At 36.0% G+C, this 22,073-nt stretch overlaps 1 protein-coding gene across 1 annotated transcript in view; it reads left to right on the plus strand.

Annotated features, from left to right (window-relative positions):
* LOC124368363 overlaps positions 1 to 19,533 on the plus strand; it is a 32,275-nt gene extending 12,742 nt beyond the window's left edge. Inside the window, exons 3-5 of the mRNA XM_046825646.1 lie at positions 8,746 to 8,844; positions 14,414 to 14,506; positions 18,302 to 19,533. Of these exons, the coding sequence (XP_046681602.1) occupies positions 8,746 to 8,844; positions 14,414 to 14,506; positions 18,302 to 18,318 (209 nt within the window). The 3' untranslated portion in view covers positions 18,319 to 19,533. The remainder of the gene's footprint in view (positions 1 to 8,745; positions 8,845 to 14,413; positions 14,507 to 18,301) is intronic.
* Positions 19,534 to 22,073: the final 2,540 nt, after the last annotated feature.

Genomic DNA, 22,073 nt, shown 5'->3' on the forward strand with positions numbered 1-22,073 from the left:
ATTTTACATCTAAGATTAGTTAAAACACGATTGAAGACTCAAACAATGGTGCGATTTAAAAAGAATTAAATTATCTACAAATATAAACCAACAGTAATAATATTATTCCTTAATGCATAATTTTAGAATCGCACTCAGAGTTAAATATTAATTAGTAACTAGACTGTCTCTGTTAGACCAACTAACCTTTGAGTAAAAAATTACATTTCTAGGTATTAAACACTTTGACAATGTTCTATCCTCCAAAAGACTCTTTAAATCGATATAACTTTACAGATAAAATACTTGTCTAGCAAATTACTCTTTTGGAACCTTAGAACAAGAACTGGGAGTTTGGGAGTTTCCTAATTAATCAGGTATATTTCATAATCCGCCATTTTCAAGAAGTAAATTTTTAGTATTTAGAATGTTAAAAAGTAAAAAGTCTGGTTTAATTTTAGACGTATACTGAACATAACATTTTTAGTTTTGTTTGGAATAAATTACAAACCTTCACATACACTAATTCGTTAAAATGTTTTATAGTGGCGAATAGAATAATCGTGTTATGTTACAAAAGTTGTTTTAATTGTTCTATGTCCTATAGACATTATAGTAAATTATGTAATGATTTGATTTATAGATCGCAATAATCCGCACTTACTACTAACTAACTGTCAATGAATGATTTAGTTAATTTTTTGACGCTTGTCCTCTCTACACAGTCTATATTTTTATATCAGCGTAGGAACGAGATGAAATGAAACTATACTTGTGATATAATCTTGGTTAATATCAACACGAATGCAGAAACCACAGAAGTATATGGTATAATGTGGTATAGAGTTAATTGATTTTGAACACTTTGTGGTATAATGAGATATAATTCAGACACCAAACAGTAACTGAACATTATTTAACATAGAAGATTTCCATCAAAAGTGCATGGAAAATACACCAAGTTACAATACATAAATTTCCTTTCGGGTTGTCGGAAACATCTGATTAATGCAGTGAGCGAGTAGGCGGCAGTTTGTGACGTCATCATTCCACCTCCCTACGTCATCAACGTTTACAACCCACAGTCAGTGTTTACAGCACTTTAATCAACTGGTGTATTTAATTGTTGTTTACGAATCCAATGTAAGTTCAAAGGTTATTTGTCTTTTCTTGTATAAAGGTTGTGTTCAGGACTGGCTTTGTTCTGCTTGTATATTTCTATGTACACACTAAGACACATGTATGTATATGACGGGGTGCTTCCCGAAGAGAAATTTTCATTTTTCATTAACGAATTTTCAACAAGACTAGGAGATGTAACTTGGAGGTGTTTAAACTATGTTGTGAATATAAACAAGTAATTCAGCTTTATTTAATATTCATATACATCAACTCAAATTAATTTGAATTATCCAATTAAAATTAACACTAGTGAAAACATATGCGTTCAAATTTGGGGAATTATTCTACTCAAGTTCCTGTTGAAACGTCCCGAAAAATTAGTCCGTTAGTAAACAATTTTTTATATGCGTCAGAGAGGTAACATAAACCCTACGGTAACATAACCTAACCTAACGTAACCTAAACACACTTTACCCAACTGACTGTAATGTTTCCCCGCATTGGTAAAAATAGATCAAAAACACCAAATGATCATGCTTTTTTTTTTTTTTTTTTTTTTTTTTTTTTTTTTTTTTTTTAATTGCGGACAGTAGTTTTAATTGTGTCTGACAGTAGTGGTTGCATGCACTGACTAATCCAACTCAGGCTATAGTCTAGGGACCAAGAACCAGTTTGCACAAAATCAGGTTTTCCTTGAAATCGATAGAGATATTCCCGTAAAATAGTAAAAAAAACAAATCAACCATCGTTAGTTTTCGTGGAGCTCAAAATGGAAGGCTATCAAAAGGGTTAAAACATAAAACGATGATTTTATTTATTTATTTATTCATTCCCACGGTACAAACCAATTTTTACAAAACTAGCTCAGAAGCCGAAAGCCAATTGCACAAATCTGGGGTTTCTTAGAAGCGGTAAAATGATTTCTCCTAAAAAGTTATTCATCGTCAGCCGGGCTAGTTTAAATGTGGATTGAAATGGAAGGGTATAAAAGGGTTAAAATCTGTATTAGTAACTTTTTCAGACAATATTGATCTTATTACACACTTTGTACTTCTTATTGATCTTAAATCTACCCTCAGGCACGTAAATAAATATCAAATCTGTGTCAGCTAACTTTACAGGGTGTCTTTTTTAAATGACCAACATTGTGGTCTTGAAAAGTATAAATCTCAAGCGTACTCTAAATGGAGAACCTTTCATTGATTTTAGGTATGTTTTAAAATAAGTATACAAAACGTTTAAAAACTACCGCCACTTTCCTTATATGGTGTTCGACTTTGTTTTTTCTTGTGGAACACCATGCATATTATTATTATTATTAACAGAAAAAGTTATTTTAAGACTTTATTTCTAAGTTTTTTTTTTCGAATAAAACTTTATTTTCCCCCAGCAATGTATATTTGGGCCTCGAAGTTGTTTTTTGCCCTTAATTCTACTGTTCCAATCCTTTCTGGTTATGTTGATGAATATTAAAATATAAACAATTTCAGTGTTTAATGCTCGGACACGATTGCGAGTCGGGAAATCCAAAACCTGTCGTCCGTGTCGTCCAAACCAGGACACGATGAACGTTCATGGATGTGACAGAGACACAACAAACGTGTCGGTGCTACCTACCATTCTCCGTATCCTGTCGCATTAGTTATAAAACGCAATTCCTGAAATTGTTGACGCCAAAGTGTTTCTTTCTACCACGTCAATTATTGCAGGTGATGGAAAATCAGTCCCTGGCTTGACGGTTGGCGATAGTACATATTATACACGATGATAGATTAGGCGTACACAATGAATTAGAAACAACACAACATTGAAAAGGCAGAATAATTACTTTAGTTGAGAATCCTTTTGTGGTAAGGTCAGACTTAGTGACCCACTTGTGTGACAAGTACAGGAGCAATTGTTCAAAACCCAGTGCAATTATTTCTTTATATCCATAACATATTTCGTTTAACTCTAAAAACAATCCTCATAAAGTTGTGCAATAAGTCCACAATGATCATTTTTCCAACTTTAAATTTAATTTAATTGTTCTTTAGAGTTATTTAAGCTTGAAAATACACCAATGGGACTAAAAAACAAACCTTTTTGTGATATTTACAAGAGAACTCCTGGACTGGACTCCTGGAATCTGGAGTCAAGTTCATCTGTAGAGGTGGAAAAAATTTCGGTGACGAAGAAGCTGATTTTGGATCTCTTCAGATGAGCATGATTAGGAAGATGAACTATAGCTAAAGCCAACATTCACATTGAATCAACCCTTCCCACCAGAGCTATTGTGTGAAGAGAAAGTGGGTTTGAATAAAGTGCCAAAAAGTAATTTTGTCTACAAAATATCAACACAAACCCTTCCACAAAATGCGTTTCTCGTAGCTATCATTGGGGTGGTCAATGAATTACTTCAGATACTCCTCACATGTTGATACAAACGTGCGCGCGCAACTAACCGACATTTTACGTCCACGGGCTTGTGTTCATTACGTAAGCAAGTGTAAAATCCAAAATTCTCCCAGAAACTTATAAAATTCTCAAGAAGAGAACCATATACGATCCTTATTATGGGCTTAAATATGTCATGGTGAAAATCCGAAACTCTCCATCTAATTGACTCAAAGCTCTCCATAAAAATGAGGATAAAACACAAGTTGATAGATAAATAAACTAGCACGGAACTTGTTAAAGTTTCCAAGCTCGGTATCGATCCTGAGCTAAATATATACCAAAGTGCCCCTTATCACCATGGGGAGGGGGAGGGGGTGGAGTGGAGGTACTCCTTTACACAGCATGCGAGGTTCTATGGCTGGCAATCAAGTAGTGGATAGATTGAATACCCGTTGTCATGGAAACAAATTGATACATTGTCCAATGAGAGGAAACGTTCATTGTTCAAATGCCCACGTGTAATAATATCACAATACAAAATACTGTATTAAACTACACTGTCTTATGTTGTGTTACATCTGCCCAAGTCATTCACATCACATGTTGTGTGCTTCTGACCTTATCGTCTTATACATTACCTTAATATAGTTAAGGTTCTTAAATATAGTTAAATATTGATTTTGGAACCAATTAAATCTTTAGTTCCATTTATCCCAGTACAACACAATAACGATCTTTGTCATTTTCTCTCTCAACAAATTTGCCAAAATAAAGCACGTGAAAACGCGGTGAAAAAGCACGTTTTCCATTAAAGGCGTATTTCAAACAAACGTTGTAGGATCATAATGTTTACCCAAATGCTTTTTACTGGAGTGACGTTATGAACAATTCGTAACTTGGGCCAACATGGTCCAAATATGGACTTATGGAAGGAACCCAAAGCTGACCGCGATTCGCGATGATGCTTAAATTGGTAGCATCTCGAATTAGGATTAATTAAGACCCCTGTAATAAACCCGTGTAAATCACAGAATAATAATTTTTCCATGATTGATTTGTAGAAGGCAGCCCATAATCTATAGATCTTTGTATTCAGGTCCTCGACGGGCTTTAAAGCAAGTTTTACGCCTAACCTTTGAATCTTCACCTTTTAAACTCTGGTTTTAATCGACTCTTATTTACTATGGGGATAGAATGAATATATAGAGAATAAACGTTAAAAGATGTGTGGCTAACTTTTATAACTGCAGCTGAAAGAACTTACCAGGAAGAATAAACTCCACAATGTGTCGTCAAACCTTATTCCTGTAGCGCAGACGCCCCTATTTCACCAGAGAGAGTTCCCTGCGCTTCAAGCGACATGAACTCTTACAATATTGTCACTTGAGGGTTGACATGTGGACAGTGTTTGAGCAACAGTTTAGAGAGGTACATTTGTCTGAGGAAGCTCTCCAAGCTCTGGGATGTGGGGAGGCTGTTCGGACACTGCATTCGTAAGGTTGTTTAGACTGCAAAACAGAGCTGTTAAGGTTACATTACACATTCGTAAGGTTGTTTAGACTGCAAAACAGAGCTGTTAAGGTTACATTACACATTCGTAAGGTTGTTTAGACTGCGAAACAGAGCTGTTAAGGTTACATTACACATTCGTAAGGTTGTTTAGACTGCAAAACAGAGCTGTTAAGGTTACATTACACATTCGTAAGGTTGGTTTAGACTGACTGCAAAACAGAGCTGTTAAGGTTACATTACACATTCGTAAGGTTGTTTAGACTGCGAAACAGAGCTGTTAAGGTTACATTACACATTCGTAAGGTTGTTTAGACTGCGAAACAGAGCTGTTAAGGTTACATTACACATTCGTATTCCAGAGAGTGACTCAAGCCAGCTAAAGATATATCAATCATCATAAAAGCAATTAAAGAACCCAATTAAATTTGAACACAGCTTATTTTACGCTAACTAAGAAGCCCGCTTGCCCGTATGGTCACAAGACTTGGCACGATTGGATATTTTTTATTTCGGAATAAATCACCCATAATTAGGTTGTTTGATTATTTTTATATGTTAATTTTTATTATTATTTATAAAATTATAATTATGATACAATTTGAAACTAACATGCTATTTGGCGAATCAAAAATTTAAAAATGTCAGTAAGGTAACAGTAACTTTTAGACTGTCCTGGCCTCATCATTTATAACTTTAACCAAACAGCTGATTCCAGCAATGTGTGCAGTGAAATATCAGTCAGGTTTACCAACTATCCGAATAGTAGAATACGAATTCCCTTTGAACAACCATAAAAACGAGTTTATATTAATTATTTGATTAAATCTACGAGGGAAGTATAACATAATTTTTGAAATCAGTTACTTTCTTTTGAAAACAATCTACTTTGTTTGGATTAAGTTAAAGATGGTTCGCTGCATTAAAAAATATACTCAAACCCTACAGCTCCTACGTATTTGTCTTAAAATCTTTGTCACTATAATATTTAAAAACTAGAAGAAATTTCATTCATATATCATGCAAAAAGTTTCAAATATAGCAATAATAAGAGAACTGTAACAGTTTGAACATTTTTAACAAAAACAGCGAGCAAACGACACAACCAATCATCAATTTGACCAAGTTGATCTGTTGGCCTTGTTATTACCCACAACTTTATCCATTTAATTTTTGCTGAATCTCATATAGTTTTCAAGATCCCTTCAGTGTGCATAAAATGTGGAACACACGGTAAACTATTTATTTAGCTTTGGTAGCTATAAAATATGCGCCAATACCCCTAAATATCCAGTTCATGACAAATAATTGACAATATCTTCATTCATAAATCAATCATTCGAGAAAGTCTTTCAACATGTTTTAGGATACATCTTGTCATTTCGACTTTACAGGGGCTTCCAACTATAGTCAATGATTACGAAAAACGGACATATACAGTATATATTATAATATTTTCTGTGTTACAGCCGTGTTCCCCACACTGGCCATGCACGACCACGACCCCAAGACCACCGCGTATGAGCACAAGAATGACACCGAGATTCAGCAAGTAACCAATACATCATATTCTGTGTTACAGCCGTGTTCCCCACACTGGCCTTGCACGACCACAACCCCAAGACCACCGCGTATGAGCACAAAGATGACACCGAGATTCAGCAAGTAACCAATACATCATATTCTGTGTTACAGCCGTGTTCCCCACACTGGCCTTGCACGACCACAACCCAGACCACCTCGTATGAGCACAAGAATGACACCGAGATTCAGCAAGTAACCAATACATCATATTCTGTGTTACAGCCGTGTTCCCCACACTGGCCTTGCACGACCACAACCTCCAGACCACCTCGTATGAGCACAAAGATGACACCGAGATTCAGCAAGTAACCAATACATCATATTCTGTGTTACAGCCGTGTTCCCCACACTGGCCTTGCACGACCACGAACCTCCAGACCACCTCGTATGAGCACAAGAATGGCACCGAGAATCAGGAAGTAACCAATGTATTTTAGGTCATATTCTGTGTTACAGCCGTGTTCCCCACACTGGCCTTGCACGACCACGACCACCAGACCACCTCGTATGAGCACAAAGATGGCACCGAGATTCAGCAAGTAACCAATAGGTCATATTCTGTGTTACAGCCGTGTTCCCCACACTGGCCTTGCACGACCACGACCCCAGACCACCTCGTATGAGCACAAGAATGGCACCGAGAATTCAGCAAGTAACCAATACATCATATTCTGTGTTACAGCCGTGTTCCCCACACTGGCCTTGCACGACCACGACCCCAGACCACCTCGTATGAGCACAAGAATGGCACCGAGATTCAGCAAGTAACCAATACGTCATATTCTGTGTTACAGCCGTGTTCCCCACACTGGCCTTGCACGACCACAACCCCAGACCACCTCGTATGAGCACAAAGATGGCACCGAGATTCAGCAAGTAACCAATACGTCATATTCTGTGTTACAGCCGTGTTCCCCACACTGGCCTTGCACGACCACAACCCCAGACCACCTCGTATGAGCACAAAGATGGCACCGAGATTCAGCAAGTAACCAATGTATACGTCATATTCTGTGTTACAGCCGTGTTCCCCACACTGGCCTTGCACGACCACAACCTCCAGACCACCTCGTATGAGCACAAAGATGGCACCGAGATTCAGCAAGTAACCAATACGTCATATTCTGTGTTACAGCCGTGTTCCCCACACTGGCCTTGCACGACCACGACCCCCAGACCACCTCGTATGAGCACAAAGATGGCACCGAGATTCAGGAAGTAACCAATACGTCATATTCTGTGTTACAGCCGTGTTCCCCACACTGGCCTTGCACGACCACGACCCCAGACCACCTCGTATGAGCACAAAGATGGCACCGAGATTCAGGAAGTAAACCAATGTATTTTAGGTCATATTCTGTGTTACAGCCGTGTTCCCCACACTGGCCTTGCACGACCACGGCCCCAGACCACCTCGTATGAGCACAAAGATGGCACCGAGATTCAGGAAGTAACCAATATTTTAGGTCATATTCTGTGTTACAGCCGTGTTCCCCACACTGGCCTTGCACGACCACGACCCCCAGACCACCTCGTATGAGCACAAGGATGGCACCGACATTCAGGAGGTAACCAATACGTCATATTCTGTGTTACAGCCGTGTTCCCCACACTGGCCTTGCACGACCACGACCCCAGACCACCTCGTATGAGCACAAAGATGGCACCGAGATTCAGGAGGTAACCAATACGTCATATTCTGTGTTACAGCCGTGTTCCCCACACTGGCCTTGCACGACCACGACCCCAGACCACCTCGTATGAGCACAAAGATGGCACCGAGATTCAGCAAGTAACCAATGTATTTTAGGTCATATTCTGTGTTACAGCCGTGTTCCCCACACTGGCCTTGCACGACCACGACCCCCAGACCACCTCGTATGAGCACAAAGGATGGCACCGACATTCAGCAAGTAACCAATACGTCATATTCTGTGTTACAGCCGTGTTCCCCACACTGGCCTTGCACGACCACGACCCCAGACCACCTCGTATGAGCACAAAGGATGGCACCGACATTCAGCAAGTAACCAATATATTTTAGGTCATATTCTGTGTTACAGCCGTATTCCCCACACTGGCCTTGCACGACCACGACCTCGGGCCGCCGCGCATTAGCAGACGGATGTTAGAGAGTATCCAATCTATTTTACATCATATTCTGTGTTACAGCCGTGTTCCCCACACTGGCCTTGCACGACCACGACCCTCGGGCCGCCGCGCATGAGCAGAAGGATCGCACAAAGAAGATGCTCCACCAGCAATCCAGAAGTAAGCATCACACTTTTTTGTGTGACTTTTCAACAAATTGTGTGAATAATACCTTCACAGTTTTGAGAATATTCATACCAGGCATTTGTAATATTGTTTAGTTTTTAAGATACCAAGCAAACTCTTTCCTGACCTATGTATAGTAGTAGTTGTAGTAGTAGTATTGTAGTAATAGTAGTAGTATTATTATATTTTATTGCGTATTAACATTTAAATGTTATCTCGCCCATTAAAATGAATGAAATGCTAAGATTTTACATTCGTTCACTACATATGCATCTCATTCATATATAAAAATGTTACATTTAGCCCAATTCTCAATCATTCGGAATATTCCCCACTCTTGTCCCAGATTGAGTCGGCCAATAATGCGGTCTCTTAAACGTGTGTCTTAAATTCGTCTTTTTTTTAAATCAAAGCTATTTTCAGACGAGTTTAATATACAGAATTGTTAACGACTTCGGCAGTTGGTTGACAAATTGAACTTCTGCCTGAGAAGCCAAACGTTCTCAAGCTACTGTACTGTGTCTCCTAGTTTGGTAGTTTCCATGCTTGTATTTTCTTAAGCGTAAATAGGATTGAACTTTTCCTTGAAGAAAAGAGGGTCCTGTTCCCAAAATATAGAGTTAGGGTGTGCTACCAGTTTCAGATTTCTAAATTCACGACTCCAATTATCCTGAAGAATATACATTCTGGAAAATGTATGTTTGCACAATTTCCCTACAAAGCTACGCCATAGGGTAGGTGTGAGTAGATTAGCCCGTAATACGCCGTCATGAGCACCTCAGTTGGGCAGTGTTTAGATAATTGTGCATACATGCATTGTAAATGACAGAGGACAATTTAGCACAGACGCTGTCTACGTGACAATCCCATGTCAACCCTCGTTCAATATAAATTCCAAGGAATTTCATTGAGTAGAGTTCTTCAATCTAGGATTTTTCAGTGATACAAAAAATCACTGAACAATGGCAAATGTCCGGAAAACTCCTCTTTCCTTCACAATCCTTCAAACGTCAAAAACAAACTTCAAACAAAGAATCTTCAATCTAGGTTTCGTCCAATGTGACTGCTGGAATAAATCTTAATCTGTCCGTCGCAGAAGAAGATTTAATGAAATTTGATTTCGTTGGTTTTATAGGATTGAGCTCAAACACGTTTGTTTGATTTTGCAATGAACCAGAGAGTTGTATCATCTGCATACTTGACGATTTGTCTGTGATGGAGCGATGAGTCAACATTGTAGACACACAATATAAAGAGTAGTAGGCTGAGAATGGATCCCTGAGGAACGCCATATCGCAACCCCCAACCCTAAATGTACGTCTGAAATTTGGACATACTGTACTATATATACATACTATATATTTACATCACCGAGATACGACTTGAGCCACTCGAGTGGCACTCCTCGCATTCCGAGTATGTGACACTCAGTATGTGAGTAAGGCGCCATGGTCAACACAGTCGAACTTTTTTGACAAGTCAAGAAAAACACTAACAATAATATTTGACTTTCAATCTCTTTCACTATCATGTCAACAAGAAACGCGACTGCATCAGTTGTCAACCTTCCACTGCAGAATCCGAACTAGCTTAATGCCTGTAAATTGTGTTTTTCCAAAGATTACAAGCCGAATGAGAAGAACCTTTACAAGAACTTTTCTGAAAACTGACGCAATTAAAATTTAGCAGGATGATTTTGAATCACTCTTTTTCAAAATAGGGGTCACTTTTGCTGTTTTAAGAGAGGGGGGAAAAGTTCCAGAGCGAAAAGATGCATTTATCATGTGTTCATGTGGTCCCAACAAATGTTTGAAACACTGTTTCAGAAGTCATTCGATTTCTTTGTTGAAAAATCGTTTATCACTCTGGTAATATCCCTTTGTGACTCGAGTCAGAGCCATAGAGGCAGCTGGGCTCTGTATTAATGAGGGGGTCAGAGCCAACCGAGGCAAAAATGTGTTGAACTTATCAGCGACCCTGGTGGTATCACTGACTTGTTTATCTGTAGTTCCATTTGTTTGTCATTTAGTAAATCTGTTGGTATTGATAATGGCCCAAGGAGTTTTTGATTCGTGTTTTCATGTGGGTAGTGTTTTGGTGACATCATAAGCTTATGTAGCTCTAATAACCCTTGTTACAGTTAGTTTAAAATTAACTTTTAAACAAGTGTTGAATTCGTAATTTGCTGGGTGCTTATTAATTTTGGAGACCAATTTTCAATGTTCTCTCGAAACCAAGATACTTTTGGTAAATCCATTTGCTTTTCTCTATTTTAGCCTTTTGTTGTATTTCAACCAAAGGAAAGTTCCCGTTCAAATGGAAATTGAGATGTTCTTCAAAATTTTTGAACTGCAATTCAACGGTCCCATACAATTTAAAAACTTCTTTCAACTATCTTTTTAAGTGCAACGTTTGTGGGCCTCTTGTCTCGGATTGTTCTTGTGCTGTTGGATCCCGAGTCGGTTTGAAGTCACTGATGACGACCTTTACGCCGTAATGAATTGAGATCACTGAGGTGATCACAGAGACATGGATGTCAGTCAGAAACATTATCAATGGCTGTCGCTGAAGTGCTGGTTACTAAGTACTAAAACTGACTATTCTTTACGAATATAGGTCCAATAAATACAACGAAAAGGTCTCTGAACTCATGTACAATACAAGGCTGCGTGGTCGATGTGATGCGTGGGAATTTGCATCTGTCTCAATCCATCCCTCACGCTCCGAGACAGCAGGTAGTGAAATTCTCTTCCCTTGTTTGAAATTAAAAAACTTTTCAGTAAATATCTAGTATCGCATAGTATAATTAGTGCGGTCAGATAACGCAAAACCACAAATTGTATTCTTGGAATAATTTCAAATTGAGCTTCTTAACGTAGGACATATATTTGTATGTTACTTTATGAACATATAATACTCAAATGTATATATATATATATATATATATATATATATATATTTATAATATATGTATATATATTATAAATATATATATTTATTTATTTATTTCTCCTCGTTACACAATTGCTCTACGGATTGAAATTCGTGCCATGCCTGTGGGCAACAAACCATTACATATAAGATCAACAAGACTTAAACACAAGGCTGGTTAACCTTTGACAGAGAATGTTAGTGGACAAAGTTAGTCAATAATTGTGTCGCTTGAATGTTTCTCTAGAATTGCGTCATAACTTAACCGAAAAAGATGTACTTTATATACGATATTACTGTCAAAAATAAAGTGGATTTCAGGAATCTTGCTTTGCTTTGCAATACTAATGTTGGTTGTACGCATCTTTTATATTTATAAATTTTAAAAAAGGTACAAATTTATACCATTTGTAAGTTTAGGTAGATTTATCAGCTATAAAGCGTCAAGAATTGTGTTTGCGAACTGTCAAATTATAATAATAAGATTTTCTTAATAAATATTGAAAATTTATAAATGTTGTTGAAACAATCTGAGGTTGAAACTCTTATAAATTCGTTCTCACTTCTAAGAGTGTGTAATTTAAATGTTTATCTTGTGTACGATGTCAAAATAAATAGGGAATCTCCTTCGACCAAGAGAAACTTATGTACCACGTTTCAAATCTCTAGGACCTTTCTATCAAGAAATACGATCACACAGACGGACAGATAAAAAAGGCGAATTCCCCTTAGACTTTTTGATGTCAAAATAAGTAGGGCATTTCCTTCGACCAAGATAAACTTATGTACCACGTTTCGAATCTCTAGGACCTTTCTATCAAGAAATACGATCACACAGACGGACAGATAAAAAAGGCGAATTCCCCTTAGACTTTTTGATGTCAAAATAAGTAGGGCATTTCCTTCGACCAAGATAAACTTATGTACCACGTTTCAAATCTCTAGGACCTTTCTTTCAAGAAATACGATCACACAGACGGACAGATAAAAAAGGCGAATTCCCCTTAGACTTTTTGATGTCAAAAAAAGTAGGGCATTTCCTTCGACCAAGATATACTTATGTACCACGTTTCAAATCTCTAGGACCTTTCTATCAAGAAATACGATCACACAGACGGACAGATAAAAAAGGCAAATTCCCCTTAGACTTTTTGATGTCAGAATAAGTAGGGCATTTCCTTCGACCAAGATAAACTTATGTACCACGTTTCGAATCTCTAGGACCTTTCTATCAAGAAATACGATCACACAGACGGACAGATAAAAAAGGCGAATTCCCCTTAGACTTTTTGATGTCAAAATAAGTAGGGCATTTCCTTCGACCAAGATAAACTTATGTACCACGTTTCAAATCTCTAGGACCTTTCTTTCAAGAAATACGATCACACAGACGGACAGATAAAAAAGGCGAATTCCCCTTAGACTTTTTGATGTCAAAAAAGTAGGGCATTTCCTTCGACCAAGATATACTTATGTACCACGTTTCAAATCTCTAGGACCTTTCTATCAAGAAATACGATCACACAGACGGACAGATAAAAAAGGCAAATTCCCCTTAGACTTTTTGATGTCAAAATAAGTAGGGTATTTCCTTCAACCAAGAGAAACTTACGTACCAATTTTCAACTTTCTATGTTGATTGTGATACAAGGATCTACATGTATCACAATAGTTGTGTCACTTTAGTTTCGACGATGTTTATTTGGTTTCACAAAAATAGCCCATTTAACTTAAAACCTAAGCCCTAGTTACAAGTGTGTTCAATATTTCATGTTTTTAAATAACTAACACGTATGCTATGTTATACCCAGTACAATTCTCCAACAGATTGCCTCGATGTCGTAGTTCACCAGTTAATTTACATCAAACCAAATCCGGGTGTCTTAATAGTTCCACCCCCTCCTATTGAATGTCTTGTGAATAAAGATGGAATGATTTACTTTGGGATATTTGTTGGGGTATTTTAGGATTAAGTCAATATTTTTAAATGGGAACCCCTAGCAAGTGACACATCATTTTTAAGGTATTCAAAACAGAAGACGAGTCTTTAGTCAAACTAGAGGTATTTAATGTTACTCTATCAAATTTGGTGGCCAATATAAGTTTGAATTGTTTTTTTAAACCCCCCACAGTTAAAGTTGCATTTAAAGTTATTGTAAGGCAAATAAAACATTCGCTCAGTAATTATTTTGAGAAATTAGTAAACACAAAATCGTAAACGAGTCATTACAAGGATTAAAAAAACATCAACAACCTAGATTAACATAGCATTTATCACGTTTTGTTTTGTCCGACCGAAGCGCATTAGGAAGTCCTGGAAATACAAATACCCGTAGCTGATATTTTGCCATATCATCTCTTATTGTTTACCAGTTAGTATGTGAGACACATTCAGGGGGGGATGAGACTTTTAAGACATTTTAAGACACCCGGAATAATTCGATGTCTTCTCTATAAGCGAATTGTATTTTATTTATGTTTGGTTAATGATGCAGTAAACGCTAACGTAGAAAACAGTGTAGTATACAGCAGTTAAGGAATGGGTGGGAAAGAGTGAGTCATATTGGTATCATGCAGTTTGTATGCATTGTAATTATGCTTATACTATAATGTTGTTTTGTTACGTCCACAGGCAGGTCCGAGAGCAAGGACAGTCCGGAAAAAGAAAAAGCAGAACACCCACAACAACATCCTGAGAAAGTGAAACAAAAGTCGAGTAAAAATGGTGAGTTAGATCACTCATTAGTCACTACCCTTGTCCATTTCGTTAACAAAGTGCACAGGGTCTTGTGTATAAGGCAACGCACTTGTAACAACTTTATATTAAAGGCGATTTCTAATCATTTAACAGTCAATACAGATAACCGTCATTCTACAATTTAACTGAATACCACTGGTGTAAAAGCTGCATTATTGCTGCTCTAGGGGATTAAACTGTGTATCCCTATTTATAATGCACAGATCTTTTTAGAGTACACCTTCTTAATCTGGACATCTTTCTATCTATTATACATACATACCTTATTAATCTGAACCACTTTCTATCAATAGTACATAACTTGTCAGTCTGAACATTTGTCTATCAATAGTACACACCTTGTTAATATGACCATCTCTTTATCAATAGTACACCTCTTGTTAAAATGAATATCTCTCTATCTATAATACACACCTTGTTAATCTGAACATCTGTCTATCTATAATACACACCTTGTTAATCTGAACATCTGTCTATCTATAATACACAACTTGTTAATCTGAACATCTGTCTATCTATAATACACACCTTGCTAATCTGAACATCTGTCTATCTATAATACACAACTTGTTAATCTGAACATCTGTCTATCTATAATACACACCTTGCTAATCTGAACATCTGTCTATCTATAATACACACTTTGCTAATCTGAACATCTGTCTATCTATAATACACACCTTGCTAATCTGAACATCTGTCTATCTATAATACACACCTTGCTAATCTGAACATCTGTCTATCTATAATACACACCTTGCTAATCTGAACATCTGTCTATCTATAATACACACCTTGCTAATCTGAACATCTGTCTATCTATAATACACACCTTGTTAATCTGAACATCTGTCTATCTATAATACACACCTTGCTAATCTGAACATCTGTCTATCTATAATACACACCTTGCTAATCTGAACATCTGTCTATCTATAATACACACCTTGCTAATCTGAACATCTGTCTATCTATAATACACACCTTGCTAATCTGAACATCTGTCTATCTATGATACACACCTTGCTAATCTGAACATCTGTCTATCTATAATACACACCTTGCTAATCTGAACATCTGTCTATCTATAATACACACCTTGCTAATCTGAACATCTGTCTATCTATAATACACACCTTGCTAATCTGAACATCTGTCTATCTATAATACACACCTTGCTAATCTGAACATCTGTCTATCTATAATACACACCTTGCTAATCTGAACATCTGTCTATCTATAATACACACCTTGCTAATCTGAACATCTGTCTATCTATAATACACACCTTGCTAATCTGAACATCTGTCTATCTATAATACACACCTTGCTAATCTGAACATCTGTCTATCTATAATACACACCTTGCTAATCTGAACATCTGTCTATCTATAATACACACCTTGCTAATCTGAACATCTGTCTATCTATAATACACACCTTGCTAATCTGAACATCTGTCTATCTATAATACACACCTTGCTAATCTGAACATCTGTCTATCTATAATACACACCTTGCTAATCTGAACATCTGTCTATCTATAATACACACCTTGCTAATCTGAACATCTGTCTATCTATAATACACACCTTGCTAATCTGAACATCTGTCTATCTATAATACACACCTTGCTAATCTGAACATCTGTCTATCTATAATACACACCTTGCTAATCTGAACATCTGTCTATCTATGATACACACCTTGCTAATCTGAACATCTGTCTATCTATAATACACACCTTGCTAATCTGAACATCTGTCTATCTATAATACACACCTTGCTAATCTGAACATCTGTCTATCTATAATACACACCTTGCTAATCTGAACATCTGTCTATCTATGATACACACCTTGCTAATCTGAACATCTGTCTATCTATGATACACACCTTGCTAATCTGAACATCTGTCTATCTATGATACACACCTTGCTAATCTGAACATCTGTCTATCTATGATACACACCTTGCTAATCTGAACATCTGTCTATCTATAATACACACCTTGCTAATCTGAACATCTGTCTATCTATAATACACACCTTGCTAATCTGAACATCTGTCTATCTATAATACACACCTTGCTAATCTGAACATCTGTCTATCTATGATACACACCTTGCTAATCTGAACATCTGTCTATCTATGATACACACCTTGCTAATCTGAACATCTGTCTATCTATAATACACACCTTGCTAATCTGAACATCTGTCTATCTATAATACACACCTTGCTAATCTGAACATCTGTCTATCTATAATACACACCTTGCTAATCTGAACATCTGTCTATCTATGATACACACCTTGCTAATCTGAACATCTGTCTATCTATAATACACACCTTGCTAATCTGAACATCTGTCTATCTATAATACACACCTTGCTAATCTGAACATCTGTCTATCTATAATACACACCTTGCTAATCTGAACATCTGTCTATCTATAATACACACCTTGCTAATCTGAACATCTGTCTATCTATAATACACACCTTGCTAATCTGAACATCTGTCTATCTATAATACACACCTTGCTAATCTGAACATCTGTCTATCTATAATACACACCTTGCTAATCTGAACATCTGTCTATCTATAATACACACCTTGCTAATCTGAACATCTGTCTATCTATAATACACACCTTGCTAATCTGAACATCTGTCTATCTATAATACACACCTTGCTAATCTGAACATCTGTCTATCTATAATACACACCTTGCTAATCTGAACATCTGTCTATCTATAATACACACCTTGCTAATCTGAACATCTGTCTATCTATAATACACACCTTGCTAATCTGAACATCTGTCTATCTATAATACACACCTTGCTAATCTGAACATCTGTCTATCTATAATACACACCTTGCTAATCTGAACATCTGTCTATCTATAATACACACCTTGCTAATCTGAACATCTGTCTATCTATAATACACACCTTGCTAATCTGAACATCTGTCTATCTATAATACACACCTTGCTAATCTGAACATCTGTCTATCTATAATACACACCTTGCTAATCTGAACATCTGTCTATCTATAATACACACCTTGCTAATCTGAACATCTGTCTATCTATAATACACACCTTGCTAATCTGAACATCTGTCTATCTATAATACACACCTTGCTAATCTGAACATCTGTCTATCTATAATACACACTTTGCTAATCTGAACATCTCTCTATCTATAATACACACCTTGCTAATACTTTACGTTGAAAAAATACTCTTAGATTGTAAATAAATTCTTAAACACTCATCAACCATTTAGATTGAATGTAATAAATGTGCAATAAATACACTTGTATTAGGTTTTCTTACAACTAAAACTCTATTAACAAACAATAATAATACGTTTAGTTTAATAATATAAGTTTAGTAATATTTAGTTGTACTTAGCAACAAAGCTAAAATTGGAATAGTGGATTAGAGCTGATTGGAATGTCTGATACAATCGCTTCATTGCATTGTGTACAATATTGTGCATTATTGTTATATTGTTGTTTTAAAATGTTAATATTTTTACTTGGTCTTCACTATAGCGGCTTAAGTAAGGGGGTACATTTGCAGACGTTAACTTTACTCACAGTTAAACTCCTTATGAGGCAAACGTAAAATCATAACGCTCTCACTACTATATTAGTATGAGAGTAGCTCCGGAAACAGGAAATCCGGCTTGTTGTAGATTCAATGTCTGTAATATGTTTTAACTGTGACAATCTGATCTGTTTCAGAGTCGAAGGAGAAATAACTGTCGGCGAGTGTGGCTGCAGGGCTGGTTTCTTGTGGTTATATGTGCCAGAGGGTGGGGGAGGGGTAGGGGTAGTTAACAACATTGAGAGCACTACAAAACAGTCACGTGGTCAGTGTGTCAGGCCTAAGCTAGCTTTACGTTATACATTAGACACCTCTGTATGTACACAGTAGGTTAGCGGCGTTTAGGTGTAAATGGCATTCGATGACAAAACTTCCTATGATCCTAGGATCTTAACTAACTATGACAGTTCCTTAGGACTTAAGCTAATGTAGTTGTGATTTTCATATTTTTTTATTCAACGCAAGTTCCCACTTTTCATGGACGGTTTCATTTGTTGTGCGTGATTCCCCAGCAGTCCCAATTGTCAAATGGAGAAGAAATTCTATAATTAATTAAAGAATTAGCAAGTACATTTAAAGGGTGTAAATCTAAAAAAAAAATACTAAATAAAATGACAACTAAAAGCAGTATAAAGTTCAAATGATAAAATGTTACGCATACTCAGTGTACAAATGTATAGGCAACAATAATGTGTATAATAATCGAACCGACATGTTTTAATAAGTTTTGTGGTACAGAGTTCTTCGTTTCAAAAACAAACGTGGTTGTGAATGTTGAGAGTTTAGTTCCAATTCGTGGTTTAGCACTTGGATCTTAAAAACTGGAAACTGAAAAGAAATACATTTACGTGTTTCTTACTAAAAAATAACAAACGAATTTTAACAATAAAAAGTTTTCATAGAACGTTATCCAACTATACTATTTTTGTCCTAGTATTTTGTGGTTTATAATAAAATTGCTAAAACAATAATTAATCAAGACTATATCAATGTTAAGACAACTGAACAATAACTTATTTTATAATGTCGTTACAATATACTTAAAAGTTAGATCTAGTTATAACATAATCATAATCCAGTAGTGTAAGATGCATATTGTATTGTATATTATAAATATAAATACTACCAATGCTACTGTTATAACTTATGAGACATATCAAAACATTGTCATTAAATGCCATTTTTAACGTTAGAATTAAGCTACTCTGTGTACTAATTATTTATACTTTGTCAACGCTCATTTCACGCTAGCTGTATATTTGTTACTTCAGTTAGCTTACTACACTTGTCCAATACCGTTTAAATGTAGTACGTTATAAATGTGTATTTCATGTTTTAAATTATATATTAAATAATATATTAATAACTATGTTGATATTTTTATCCGTCAAACGCCATTGATTCTTTTAGGTTATTAATTTATTAACTCAATAACAAAACGTACACGTCATCACGTATGAAGTAAATATTTACTTCGGTGTAGGCTATGCATGGAGTAAATAGGCCCATCTTGGCGAGGGAATGTACTTGAAACGCGTGGCATGTTGTGTGTATTGGAAATTGGAAATGTCATTTGTTAGGTTTTGTCATGATTTCAATTCTTTCATTCACTAATAAATTACCTACAACAATATTCGAGCACCAAAATAACGCATTCAATAACAGTGACGGTTTTAGATATTTGTTTTAAATGTTTTTCTATACTCGAAAACCGACTCTGAAATTTATCTCCTGTAAAAAAATAACAATTAAACGCCGATTAGAAAGGTTTTTTTATGGATTTGAGAACAAATCATTAAAGGAACGATGATTTATAAAAGTTAATAAGTAATTTAACAGATTAACATTTGTAGCCTAATTTACTTGAGTACCAGCACTACCCGCACGCAATTTTGTAAGCTTTGTACGCGTATGAGCACTTCTGGTTCAAGTTAATTATATGCCCAACGCTAATGTTGGGTTTGCCTTGCCCGATCAAGAAAATATGTCAAAAGTGTATATTTATAGCCATTGTAATGTATTCCGGTCTTAGTATTTTTTGCCATAGTTGATTTTTATTTGTTTCCCCGATCAAGGAAAAATATGCATAATACAGATATGAGAAGCCTATTTCTATAAAATGACAACTTTGTTGGGTTTTTTAACAGTCTTTCAATTTATAATACATGTTAGACAGAAATTTGGTCTTTGATATCTACATTAGAGTACTGACCAAGCACTGCATACTAAATATTTCCTAAAATGTACAGTTAAAAGTATATTACAAGTTACTATTACTAAAACTTTCAATTCCCCTATCTTGATACTTTCCTACTCTGTGCTCAACAGTGGTTGCAAAAGGGTTGAAAATAAGAAGTCTTGTTACTATCAAGCTTATTCTATGCTTTCAAGATGTAAACATATTGAAAATCCTAGTAAAATTAACTAAACATATGGTTGTGCTGTCATTAAACGTTTAAACAGAACAGTTAATTACATTTAACAGACTCTTTCAATCTAAACTGTTGACATATGTGTGTGTGTGTGTGTGTGTGTGTGTGTGTGTGTGTGTGTGTTGTGTTTGTGTTTCTTTTTCTATTTACCTAATGATTCCCGGGGATTGAGATGAATCTAACAAATCAGAGATCATTATAATCGGTACAGTCATTCTCGAGATATAAATGGTGTAACTAACCCGACTTTATTTTATGTAAATAGATTTTGATATGTACAAAACGTATTTCATAAAATTTTGTGTCATTAAAAAATATGTACTAGGGCTTAAAAACCAAACTGATTTACTTCAGTATGATAGATAATAAAGCATGTGTACTAAAGTCAGTGTAAAGTTTTATACGTATTAGTTTTTACAATTTTATATTACAGTTAGAAATCTACGATCGTATTTCGGCTGTGAACTGGTGAATCGTGGAACGAAACCTAAGACATATTTCTCTCCAAGTTAGGGTTCAAGAAAGCGTAGTTCGCTTAGGTTTGTGTGGTTTGGTTCCAACACATTTGGATATCTCCAGCGAAACAAATCAGATGTTGCTACGTTTCTTGGATCTTCAGATTTTAGGGGTTAACGAATTTTAAACTACGGATAACACTTGGCATGTAGTTATTACAAAAATTGCTAGATGAACCCACGTTTGATAAAGGTAAGGTGATGAAAAATAAAACTTTGAACTGAAACGAAACGTTGGTTCAAGTTTTCCCAACTATGTTTTTAATAAGTTTACAATTAGCGTAGTTTTGCCAAGTAGGCCTAAACACTACTAGCAACAAGAACATGCATTCTACATAATACATATAAAATAAGTTTATATGTATAGCACATAATTATACATATTCGTGCTTCGTTTTTTATGTGACATTACGTGGGTGGAAAAGTAATGCCTTGATTAGTAACGTCTTTAAAACGTTAACGTCCGTAAAATTAATTTTTTGAAACAAGAACGGAAACCTAAACATTTATACACACATAAAACCGTAATAGCCAATAATTTGTGTATATGAATGAATAGCAAGGTTATCAGTAATAGGAATTAACATTAGAAACTGTGAAACGGTGAAACAAAAATTCACCGAATAACGAAACAACAAAAACCAACACCCAAGAGCTCAGACTATAGTACAATATGGGACTGTCACTTTATCCTGCCACAGCCTGTTAGCAGACAGTTGTGTCTATTAAAAAAAACTCCCCAGCGGCACAAATCAGGTGATACTGAAAGTAAAGTGGTAAACTACAAGCTACCAAACATAACCTACAAATTACTGTTGTTCTGGCCATCAGTAACTGAAGTGGTAAACAGAAGACAGGCTACCAAACATAACCTACAAATTACCGTAAGTAACTGGCACATATCGTATATTATCCTGAGTAGTACATTCTGTAATTATATTAATATTTACTTTATTTCGAAT

Source organism: Homalodisca vitripennis, chromosome 8 (assembly GCF_021130785.1).
Source record: "Homalodisca vitripennis isolate AUS2020 chromosome 8, UT_GWSS_2.1, whole genome shotgun sequence".
NCBI lineage: Eukaryota > Metazoa > Arthropoda > Insecta > Hemiptera > Cicadellidae > Homalodisca > Homalodisca vitripennis.